Source organism: Protobothrops mucrosquamatus, unplaced genomic scaffold, assembly GCF_001527695.2.
Source record: "Protobothrops mucrosquamatus isolate PMUCROS unplaced genomic scaffold, P.Mucros_1.0 scaffold354, whole genome shotgun sequence".
In the NCBI taxonomy this organism is placed as follows: Eukaryota; Metazoa; Chordata; class Lepidosauria; order Squamata; family Viperidae; genus Protobothrops; species Protobothrops mucrosquamatus.
In genome coordinates this window covers 377,481-389,952 of record NW_015386689.1, presented here as the reverse complement: position 1 = coordinate 389,952, position 12,472 = coordinate 377,481, and the positions used below count along the sequence as shown (strand labels likewise).

The following is a 12,472-nucleotide window of genomic DNA, read 5'->3' as shown; positions in this document are numbered from 1 at the left end:
AGGGGGGGAATCTTCTTTGTCACACCGCCTGCGTTCTGCTTGCGTTTGGAAATGCATGGCAACAACGTAGTGTTGCTGTTTTGAAGCCATAGAAAAATTATGCAAATCAACCCCAAAGCAAGCGATCGCCTTTTGAAATGGTAATGCTCTATTCATTAAGTACTTATTGGAAAACTAGCCGCTTTCCACCCCAGCCCCCTTCAACCACTATCCTTCCCCCATTTTTTTTTTTTTTTTTTTTGCAAGAAAAGCAACACTTATTTCTTTGGAAGAAGAGCAAATTAAGGAGAAAAGAAGACAAACACGACGCGGGGTATTTAAACTGTCTAGATATTTGGGGGGGGGGGTTTCCCCTTCACTATTCCCTTTAATATATTGATAATTCTTTACTGCACCTGGGATGTGTTCTCCATCCCATCTCCTACTCTGAGCCCGGCGACTGCAAGAATCCAGTTTCAGACACATTATTAGCAGGAAAATCTCTCGGGAATCGCTGGAACCTGCTCCCAGACCCACCCTCCCTAACCATCTCCCGGCCCCACGCACGCACAGGTTCCATCGTAATTTCATTCCCATCCTGCACCAGCGGGAACATGAATGATGGGAATTGTAGTCCAACACACCAGAAGCAGCAATGGGAAAAAAAAAACATTCTTGATGAAGGACTTTGGGATGCTGGCCAGGGTAGCGATGGAGACGGTTGCATCCCCCCCCCCTCCCCCAATTGCATTTGACTCCAATCGTCATATTCGGTGGTTCGAAAAGAGAAGGAGAGGGCAAGGGCATTCCTCGTTGTAGAGCCCATTTCCCGTATGCAATTCGAGGAGATTTCAATATTTGGAATACACACCGCCTCTCCGAAGTGTCAAAAATGAAAATTAAAAAAAGAAACGGGAGGCTCCTTCCTTTTTTTTGCTTAGTATAGAAAAAAAAGGGAAAGCTGAGGGGGGTGGTGGTCTCAATTTATTTTGCAGCGCCGACCTGCCAAGGGCGTCGAGAATAAGGAGAGTCTGGAGGGGGGAACGGGTTGGGGCAGGGGTCTTTCAAAGACAACCGGTCGACTTTTCGGCCCTAAAGGTTGTAACTGAATGGGAAGCGGTTGACTTAATTCCAAAGCGCGTTCGAATCCCAGGCGTTCTAGGCCAGCGCTTCCCAGCCTCGGTCGCTTGAAGAGGGGCGGACTTCAATTCCCAGAATTCCCCAGCCAGCATTCGCTGGCTGGGGAATTCTGGGAGTTGAAGTCCGCCCCTCTTCAAGCGACCGAGGCTGGGAAGCGCTGTTCTAGGCAAGGGGGGGGCGAGTTTATGCTTGAGCTACACTTCATGTTTTGTCTAAATTCATCCACTGATACTGCTTCTTTGCTGTTACTATTTAAAATGCAGATAGACGTCAAGCTACCAATGTTATGAGCGGGTGGACTTACTGCCTGGATCATTGCATCGCAAAAGACAAGGGAGGGTGATCTTCCAGCAGTCAAACGTAAGGGCGTGGAGCGAAGAATGATTGGTGGCGCATCTGGAACCAAATTTCCCGCTTTTGTGGGAAGAGGTAGAAAGTGCCAGGCGCTGGGTTTGAAGGAAGCTAGAAAGCAGATTGCTAGCAAGTCGCCTTAGCTCCGATCCCCCAAGTGCGCGGGTTCGATTTTGCCCCCTTCGGTAATCGATCGGACTCGAGGGAAGCTTCAGCCACAATTTGTAAATCCACCTGTCACTTTTAAGTTGTTGGGTTTTTTTTTCCCCTCCCGTGGAAACCTCAGGTCACCCTCCCCGCCATCTGCTGGATGATGAAAGCAAATTGTTGCTTCCGAACAGCTTCAGCGACCAGGCGAGGATATTGTGGTGTTCTTTAGATCTTAGTCCCCGAGTTAAGTCACTGGGCGGAAAGACATCCCGTCGAGATGCCCCGCGTTGTGCCTGTGCAGAATGGCTGAGGGACGCCAGTCGTTTTACACCGTTTCTTTATACCCCGTAATTCATGGCGATGCCGCGAAGGCTGGCCGCCTCCGCTAAGTGACCAGAGTGGCTTTTAGGGCCAAGCGGCAGGCCGTAAGGACGACCCTCCAGTAAGGAGCCGTTTCCTTTAAAGTCAGTCTGGATGGGCTATGGACGGCAGGGAAAACGGGGTAAATGGAAAGAAAGGCCACACCGAGTCCCTCAAGTCCCCTCACCCAAAATTAATTGCAGACGAGCGCGCACACACACATACACACTCCAGTTCGATTTCCCCAGTTCATTGATGATTATATATATAACATCAATTCGGTGTCGATTCTTAGCGACCACATGGATTTCTTTTTTCTCCAGCATGAAAAAAATCCTCCAGGTCAGTGATAAAATAGAAGGAGGTGGAGTTCCTTTGCTACCCTAAAGAGGACCAGGGGTTGAGGCGAGGTTTTGGAAAGAATTACTTGAGGTTAGGAATAAAAAAAAAAAAACCGCCCCGATGGAAAGTGTCTATGGATTAATTGCACACATCGCGCCTCTTTTCACTGGAATAGAGACTGCTTCCTGCAATGTCATTGCCCGCGCCCTAGGAAACTCAGATGAATGCTCGCCTTTTTGACCGAGACACGGCTACAGCTGCTCGCTTAGATTTCACGAACCCTACCCTAAGCACGTGTCCTAGCCTAGTCCAAATGGGAGTTGCGCTCTACACCTGGAATTTGACTCGGCTTTACGCAGCCTCCGTTCAGTTTACGCGATGGAGGCAAAAAGCTTAGCTTCAAGCTGCTGTTGGGTTTAGGATCGCACGCGTCCCAAACACTTCTTGGGTCCGGGAGGCATTTCCTCGCAAGCCAAGTCTCTCGCACTGCAGCGAATCTCCACCACCACCACCACCACCACCCCCCACGATCGCAAGTCTCTCGTCCTTTATTAGGGCGGCGAGGTCCGTTGGAGGCCTCCGTCCGGGGCTGGTCTGCAATGGGACGAAGCCACAAGCCAATTGTCAAAGCCTCAGCCTGGTGCCAAGGGGGAATGCCTTTAGTTTGGCGGCGGCGGGCGGGCTGGCTGGCAGGCCGGCCTTCTCCCCTTCCCTTTACGCCTCCTGCCTCCCTCGCGGGCAGCTCTGAAACTACGTGACGCTATATAACCTCCTGCGCCGGGAGAGGGGGGGGACAGAGGGGGTGGAGAGAGGAAGACAAGAATGCATTTCGTGGCTCGGCGTCCGGCCAGCTTCTTCAGTTGCAGCCGCTGCGCTCCACCGCTGGGCCTCAAGCCACCAGCGCGCGATTTTCTCCGAGCCGCCGCCGCCGCCGCCGAGGGGGAGGCGGGATTTGATTTGATTTTTGTTTTCCCAGAGTCCCGCCCAAGTCCTTCCTTCTCTCCTCGGTGCCATCTGGGAAGGAGCCGGGCGAGGGGCGTGTCTTCCCGCATATGCAGATGAGTCGGCGTGACGGACAGCTCGCCTTGCCAATGTCCCTCCGAAACTCCTTTCCCCCACAAACTCCTCGCCTTCCCAAGCTCCTATGCCTGCTCCAAAATCCAAGACTTGTCGCAGGCGCTGGGGGGGAAAAGCTCGCCTTGCCTTACTGGCGGGCTGCGAGCGCGGGAGGGAGGGAGGGAAGAATTGCGGAGCCGGCGGAGACCGCTTACCCGGGGCAGCCCGGTCGAGGCTGGTTTTTCCTCCCGCGCTCCTTTATTTTTGACCTCTTCCCTGCCGGGGTTTGGGGAGACGCCCCCTCTTCCCTCTTCTCTCGCTTCCCGCGCGCCTTTCTCGCCCAGATGCCCACCGCCGCCACCTCCTCCTCCTGCAGCAGTGGGTGACTTCTGCGTGGGAAAGGAGGAGAAGGAGAAAGAGCGCGCGCGCGCGCGCCCAGAAAGAGCGAGCGGCTTCCCTCCGCCTCGCGCCAGGCTCTCCTTTTGGCTCCGGCTCCTCCTGCCTATGGAGCGGACGCTGTGAGCTCCTCCGCGGCCGGAGTGCTCAGCAGCAGCAGCAGCGGCGGCCGAGGCGGCGGCAGCAGCCCAGCCGCTGAAGTGCCCGCCGTCCTCCACTCCGCCCGGCTCAGTCCAGGCCCCCCGCTTCCCTTCCTTTTGCCCGCCCGCTGACAGTCGGCCGGCCAGCTATGTCCTACCCTCAGGGCTACCTCTACCAGCCCCCGGGCTCGCTGGCGCTCTACTCCTGCCCGGCTTACGGGGCGTCGGCGCTGGCGGCGCCCAGGAGCGAAGAGCTGGCCAGATCGTCTTCCGGCTCGGCGTTCAGCCCTTATCCCGGATCCGCGGCGTTCACGGCCCAAGCGGCAGCCACCGGCTTCAGCAGCCCGCTTCAGTACTCCACCGACCCGGCCACGGGATTCCCCTCCTACATGGTGGGTAACTGACGAGCGAGCGAGCGAGCGAACGACCCGCCTCGGCGCCATCCTTCACCATCGCCGCCGCCTCCATCTTCCTCCTCCTCCTCCTCCTCCTCCTCATTCATCGCTCCCCCCACTCGTATCTCCGAGACCCATCTGGGCTAGGCTGCGGGATCGTGTGAATGTACCCCGAGCTGAGCTCACCGTGTGTGAACCGTGGAAAGGAGGGAGCAGCTGTCTTCCCCTCGCTGGCTTTTCTCTTTCTGGAAGCTTTTCTCTTTTTTTGTTCTTCGGTTGTGCCATCTTTCGCTGCCTTTTCTTTTCTACTTTTCCTTTCTTCGTTTCTTTTCCTTTTCTCTCCTCTTTGTATCTGGGTTTTTACAAACTTCCCCCTCCTTTTTCCTCTGTATTTTTTTTTTTTATTATTTATTTATTTTGGCTCCCTGGATTCTGCTTTCCCACTTTCCTTTCTCTTTTATGTTTTCCACTATTTTCCTGTTAAGTTTCTTCTTCTTCTGTTATTTGTCTCTCTTTGTCCACTTTTACTTCTGATTGTGTAATTTTACAGTGCCGACGTTCCACTGATTTAAAGGAGTCCAAGCGGAGCGTGTGTGCGCGCGCGCGTGTGTGTATGTATGTGCGTGTGTCCTCGCGCTCTTCTTTTCACGCAGCTTCGGGCAGATGTCCACCACTTCCCGATTGCTGCAAAGTATGTTAATGTCGGCGTTCGTGCGTATTTTGTAGCTATTGCAAACCGATGAAGGATTAAAGATAGCAGAGCCAATTGGTCCTGGGAAAGTGGGGCGAAGGGTTCGGTTTTCTTTCACTACACACGAGATATCAGATCCAACGTCTTTGGCTGGACTCTCTCTCCCTCCCTCTTTCTCTCTCCCATAACCTTCGCCTTTTCTCCCAGCCCGGCGATCTTTATTTAGGATAATGAGAGCCCCATCTCAAATGCTCCTCTGTTTGACTTTCTCGTGGCAAAAGAAAAGCACCCGCAAGTTGCCAAGTTTTTTCTTTTTTTTTCTTTTTTTCCCCCCTCTCCATGGGTTATTTAAGAACATTAGGTAGATTTGTAGCGTATTGTAGTTTTCTTTCCTGGACCGGCTATAAAACTTATCAAGTTGCTCAACTAATTTCCTTCCCTTCTCCCTACTCTCGTATTATGCAGACTTTAAATCAGCGTAATTTAAACATTTAAAGGGTGAATTAAAATGCTAATTATATCGTATTTGACCAATTCGAAACGGTGCATATCTCCTGGTTTGCAAATTGGATTTGCAATGCATTAGCGGACTGAATTGCTAAGTGGGGTTTTTTTGTTGTGTCTCTCTTCCTATCTCTCCCTCCCCGCCCCCCGCCCCCCCCCCCGCCGAGCAAAAAGAAAAATATCTTAGCCGTTCCTGTAGACACGGAGGGGAAAAGTAGAAAAGAGGTCTTTAGAGAGGGAAATAAACTAATGTGTTAAATAAATTGAAACTTACGAAATGAACATTTCAGCGGTTTTTCCAGGAGGCGAAAGGAATCCGATTCCAATCTCACCGGGGCTTTTTTTTTAAATAAAGGAAAATGCATAGGAGTGTTCCAAAAAAATAAATCATTATATATAGTTCTCTGTTCCGTTCGCTTTTGTAATATTAATCGTATATTCGTGCCGACCACCAGCTGTAGAAATAGCTGAGTAAACCCTTTGCTTTGGCGCCTGGCAGGGTTCTCCTTACGACGCCCACACGACGGGCATGAGCGGGGCCATCAGCTACCATCCCTACGGCAGTCCAGCCTACCCCTATCAGCTAAATGACCCGGCCTACCGGAAGAACGCCACGCGAGACGCCACGGCCACGCTGAAGGCCTGGCTGCAGGAGCACCGCAAGAACCCGTACCCGACCAAAGGCGAGAAGATCATGCTGGCCATCATCACCAAGATGACCCTCACGCAGGTCTCCACCTGGTTCGCCAACGCCCGCCGGAGGCTCAAGAAGGAGAACAAGATGACTTGGGCGCCGCGCAACAAGAGCGAGGACGAGGACGAGGACTTGGAAGGGGAGAGCGGCGGGATGAGGAGCAAGGAGGAGACCGGCTCGGACAAAGGGCGGGACGGCAACGAAACGTCGGCGGAGGACGAAGGTGAGAGCCGGACCGGGGAGGAAGTTGGCGGGCAGCCCGTTTCGGGACCGTTCCGTTTTTGGGTTCAAAAGAACGGAGAAGGCAGCCTCGGAGCGAGGCCAGGGGGAGGTCTTCAGCGGCCGCCTCTTTCTCACGGCCTTTAGGCTCTTCCAGTGTAGCTCCCCCATCCACACACACACACCCCAATCCGCGCAGCACTAAGCTGAAGTTTCTGTAGTTTAACGCTCTCCCACCGGTCGGGCCTCGTTTAGTGCATTAGATAGAGGAGCGGGAGGAATAATGGTAGCAGTGCTGGGGTTGTTAACGCTGCGTTTCTAAGAGCTTTAGGAATACAGTGTCTGCAGGCGGCAGGAAAGGTCGGCCTTGCAACTAAGAGGCGCAAAGAAAGAAACCCGGGGGAGGCCCGTCCGCCGCGGGACTCTTGCCAGCCAAGTTCCGGCCAGAAGAGCCGCGGCCGCTCTCTTGAAGGAGAGCTGGGCAAAAGGCCCGGGGCCTTGCAGAGGGGGGCGTCCCCGCTTTAAGGCCTGCAGAGCCGGGTAGGGAGACGGGCACGGAGGCGCGAAGGTCCAGGAGAAGCGGGGATTTGGGGCTGCTGATGCTGTCGCCTGCCTGCCTGCCTGCCTGCCTGCCTCGACAGTTTCTCTGGTTCTTTGCTGCAGGGATCAGCTTGCAGGTGGATTCCCTCACCGACCATTCCTGCTCGGCCGAATCGGACGGGGAGAAGGGCCCGTGCAGGGCGGGCGACCCGCTCTGCGAGTCGGGCTCGGAGTGTAAGGACAAGTACGAGGAGATCGAGGAAGACGACGAGGACGAGGACGAGGACGAGGACGACGAAGACGACGAGGCGGGCAGAGGCCTCCTCCCCAAGCCCGTCACCTCCTCTCCTCTCACCGGGGTAGAGGCCCCGCTCCTGGGCCACCCGCACGGCCAGGATTCTGCCAGAAACGCCGCCAAAGCTGCTCTGGACGCCCGGATCCCACCCTCGGGGGCCTCCCAGACTACGCAAGCCAGCAAGCCCAAGCTCTGGTCGCTGGCGGAAATCGCCACCTCGGACCTTAAGCATCCGCACCCGCATCCCCACAGCCACAGCCACAGCCTGGGCCAGAGCTGCCCGCCCTCGGCCCCGCCGCCTTCCACCCCGCACAGCGCTGCCTACTCGCCTTCTTCGCTCTTGGGGAGGCATATTTATTACACGTCGCCTTTTTATAGCAACTACACAAACTACGGGAACTTCAACGCCCTCCAAGGGCAGGGCATCTTGAGGTACAACTCGGCCGCCGTGGCCTCCAACGAGGGACTCAACCAAGCGGTCTTAACTGGCGGCGGCGGGGCTCTGAAGGCGGGCTCGGAAAACTCGCTGAAAACCATGGCGGGCCACCTCGAACAGCATTACAAGCCTCCCAGTTCGGATCCCAAGAAAGGTAGGTAAACTCTTTGTTGCTCGTTTTTGCTTCCGAGTGGGAAAAGCAGGCGGCCTTCCTGATTCAGCCCACAAGATCACCCAATAAGAATGGAGGGGGGGGAGTAGACTGTCCATCGATTGACCGGGGGGGGGGAGAGTGGGGATGGGTGTCAAGCCTTTCCATTGCTTAAGAAGGCAAAGCAAAAGGGCATGTCCGCAGCATCAGCTCCTTGAGATGCCAATGGCCTAGCCTCCGCTTTGTTTTAACCAAGCCCTTGTCCTGGGCTGCGATCCTAATCAAGATTTTTGCAGGAAAAATCGAAGGCAAGAGGATTGTCCTTCTAGTAATCAATAAGTTAGGAAGGAAATGCAAATACGTCTTTCCAAAATTAGTGAAACTAGATTGGCGAAAAAAGAAAAACAATGAGCAAACAAAACTTGGAGTCTAAATTGTTTTTAAAAAGTGCTTTACAACCAGTGCTAAAAACCCATTTTTTAAAAGTTATGTCACGAATCCTTATACCTGAGAAATGGAAAGATGCACAGATAGAAGGCCAGCCTGGTAAATACAGTACATTTAATATTTCTAAATCTCAGATTTTGGATGGAGGAAATGTTAATAGTAGTAAATGTGATCCGTAGTTCTAGCAGCAATAAGGCTCATCACCATCACTTTCTGAAACAAGCAGAAGTTTTGACAGTCGGTGGGTGAGTAAATTCTCTGCAGGGAAGTGTGCATGAGATTTCCTCCCTAAGTATATTTAGTCAGAAGCTTGTCAGGGTGGGCTATTAAACTTTTGAACGCACAGGATTGCAGCTTGAACCATCAGGCCAGATCTAAGGGTGGTGTCCTGTCGCCCTAAGAACTCTTATGAGCGTGCTTAGCTTTTAAACAGGAGATCATTAGGAAAGGTGGTCTCCCAATGAGCAATTATACCCCTCCCCTTAAATCTCCATCAGCTGAGAAATGATGCCATAGGGGCAGGCCTTTTAAACACTCAGCTCTGAGCTTTTGTGCAAGAAGGGGCTGGCTGTGCCCAGAGTGAATAATCTAGTTAGCCAGCTGTGTCCTGTGACTAACTGACGCTTCTATTTTGACAGACCCCACTGAAATGTGCACAGTAGGAGTACAACCATTCCTATAGAAGGGCAATCACACAGCAGCCAGGCAAGTAAGTGAGACCCATATTCTTTTTTCTTTTTGCCTTTTATTCTGTTGCACTAGTTAGGGGGAACATTTGGCATCAGGTCCTAAGACACCTCACCCACCCTGTAAATGGGCTTAATGTTCATTTCTTGCTCCGTCACCAAAGAGTAGAATGGTGACCAACAACCTCCAAGACCCACGCATTTTTACCCTTTGTGTTTCACTTTGCAGAAAACAGTTTAGCTGTTTTATATGCACATCACCTTCCCATAAAATGGTCCCTTTTGAATGGGTACTTAAATTAGACTTTTTTAAAATGTTATTTGCAAGTTAAAGATATAAGGGAGTGGGCAGTTATTGCACAAGACCTCACTGAAATGAATGCTGGGGGGGGGGGGCTGTGGGAAGAGAGAGTCATGCTCGCTTTGCAACCCAGCCAGAATTGATCTCATTGTCCTCTTCCACTATTTGAAGTAAGCATGTAAAATAATAGATGCAAGAAGCCTTCGTTGTTATATTGCCAGTAGGGAATGAAGGAGAACTTCCTACTTCTTTGAATTTATTTATTTACAAATTTCAGTTTAGGCACCCCCTGACTCCAATTGATTCTGGGTGGCTGTATAATAAACAGTACCTACATAGACCTTAAATTTAAGGAACTATGCATCAAAATAAGCCCTTAATTTATCTGGAATACTGATGTACATTTCAAATAGCAGAGGCAGACAATGAGATAGATCTTGGCCAGGTTCCAAAGAGTATCTGCATTCATTACCTAGGTTCATTCCCCATCTATTTCCAAGAAACTGCTGCAGTTAATTTAAAAAAAAAAATCCTATAGTCAAATATTCTTTACTCCCTAAAAACAACAAATCCCCGCCACCCCAGTCCTTCTCAAGCAAGGAAGGAGAATAGCCTTTTCACTTTGCTGCCAGTTTTAACACATTCTGTGTAAATGAAAGATTGAGGATGATCTGGTGTTTTCCTTGGTCCACAGGTAGGTGTCACAATTGCTTTGAGAAAAGTCAACAAGCCATCATCTCTCCCCAAGCTAATCTATCTATCTCTATCTGTAACTCTTAACAAAACTCTAAATCCGGATCACATCTTGTGCCACTGTATAAAAGAAGACCACAGAGCACTCTTAGATCTACAGACTCTAATTATTGAACCAGAATTTTGTTGGACATTAATGTGCATTTACTGGTATAGTCTAGTTTCCCTAATGTATGTGTGATTAAAAAAGGAAAACAAAAACAACAAAAAAAGGAAATCTGTTTTTTCTCAGGATATCTTGACTTGATCACTTCATTACCACGGTATATACATATATACATATATATCTATATTCTGTAGGTGTGATAGGACTTATTGTACAAACTCTTTGTAAAAGATACACACAGTAGGGATTAATTAAAGAAACTGCAAGTACTTACAAAATGAAACATATTTGATATTTATTTTTGTAATGATATAAAATCTTCTAGTAATTTATGCAAGTTGTATTGCAATGGAATCCCAAGTCTTTTGTAAATAAATTATGCCTGGTTTTTATTTGAAACATGGATGGTTATACAATCCCTTGTTGTTTAACAAGAATTCTTTACTAATTTATATCTATAATTGTAAATAAAACAGATTAGTCTACAACAAGGTGCTGCCTTTTTATTCAATTTTACTGGTGATAAATATGCATATTTGGTAATTTATGATAATTTGCAAAGTGTTACAGATATGTTATCTTTTGAATTTATTCAGTAATGTGACTAAATAAAACTTAGCTAAATTTTAATTAATTAATTTATATAGATACACAGAAATAACCAACATTTTTCATACAAAATACTGCTTTAACCCACATTTTAGGTAAATGCACTTATTTTTTTAATCAAAAAGTAAAAACACTCTAGGAAATCCTCCCAGTAAAAAATATTCTCCCTCATTTCAAGTGCTTTTTACTCATTTCTATAATGCACCTAAGGCTTTATTTATTTATTTATTATTTTTTATAATGCATCTTGGGCTTTATTTTTTTAAAAAAAGAAACTCAACAGTCTCTTTTCTCCCACTCCCCCAGCAAATAATGAGAATTCCCATATAGTAAAATTTCAATAAAGAGACAAACAACCATTTATTTTCTTTTCCAAAGATAAATTGAGTGAATATAACTTACGGTTACGAAACAAGAATAATAGCTTCTTAGACTGCCCTTTAATCAATCATACACTTATTTTTCAAGAGGCTCATCTATTTTATTCCATGATTAATAATGTTCCGGCATGAGAGCATTATTAGATCCCAGCAGGAGAGATCCTGGATGCTTTTAGCTGCTTTGCAATGGTCAGTTGGGGTTCATTACCGGCTGATATTGAACCATTTATAAAATCTTGTCTAAACATCTGCCAGCTCAGATAGGCCGATGTGTCTGAAGATGGCAAATGGCTGGAACAGTTGATATTGACAAACGGGACTCTCTCCAGTGGCTTTTTGTTCACTGAAAATTAGTGGCCTCTGGCTCGGGGGCTTGTTAGAAAGGGCATTTGAAAGTGATCTCAGATAGTTCAGACTTCAGCCAAGGGAATGTTAACTGGATAAAGAATGTGGAGGTGTGTGTGTGTGTGTGTGTGTGTGTGTGTGAGAGAGAGAGAGAGAGAGAGAGAGAGAGAGAGAGAGAGAGAGAGAGAGAGAGAGAAATGGAAAGAGGACTGGTGGAAGGAGGGGAGCTTACAGGAAGGTTAGAAACATTTTAGGTATTTGCAGTTTAGTCCCTTGGTGCTTAGAACAGCTTAACCAAAGGATAAGTTGCTGTTGGGACAAGTTGACAAATAATGCAAGGAGGGGAGAGAGAGAGAGAGAGAGAGAGAGAGATGGAATCATCTTCTTAACATCTTACCTGAAGTTCCCACATACATAAATGACTTGGATTTCAAAATAAATTATGTTTTAAAATACATCTTTGGATTTTAGTAAGGCAGTTAAAATATGTGCAATTAAATTATTCAGGCTAATCCTTGTTTCTAGAAGTTATTCCAACTGATATTACTGCTCCCTATACAGACACAGATGAATTTATTGAAAGACTTTCCCCATCTCTTATTTTGTAACGTATGAGTGCGTTTGTTTGCACTTAAGAAATAATTTAGACTACATGATATTTTATACTGCTCTGTGGGAAACAGGCAACATCAGTCCATAGACAAATTCACCCCGAAAGCTTCAGAAAACCTCAGCTGAATGGAAATCAACTTTTATGTCAACTGAGTTAACATAAAAGAGTCTATATTAGGTTTGCATCCCTCCAATTCATTTCAGTGGTAGATGGTACCATCAGAAATTTAGTAATATTTCTACTAGCCCAGATCACAATGAGGTTTAAATTAATAACACTCAGCCCTCGTGTGGCTGGCAAAACACATTTCTTATTAGGAATGGCATGTGATGTTAAAATAATTTCATATTTAAATACAACACGGTGGTGTCTTATTTTTAAAATCCAGGCTAA

The 12,472-nt window shown here is 48.3% G+C and overlaps 1 protein-coding gene across 1 annotated transcript; it reads left to right on the top strand.

Annotated features, from left to right (window-relative positions):
• Positions 1-4,063: 4,063 nt before the first annotated feature.
• On the top strand, positions 4,064-10,620 carry IRX2 (iroquois homeobox 2). Its single transcript, XM_015815605.1, has 5 exons — positions 4,064-4,306; positions 6,004-6,421; positions 7,081-7,842; positions 8,925-8,995; positions 9,968-10,620. The coding sequence occupies exons 1-4, from the start codon at positions 4,064-4,066 to the stop codon at positions 8,966-8,968; spliced, it is 1,467 nt and encodes a 488-aa protein (XP_015671091.1). The 3' UTR covers positions 8,969-8,995; positions 9,968-10,620.
• Positions 10,621-12,472: the final 1,852 nt, after the last annotated feature.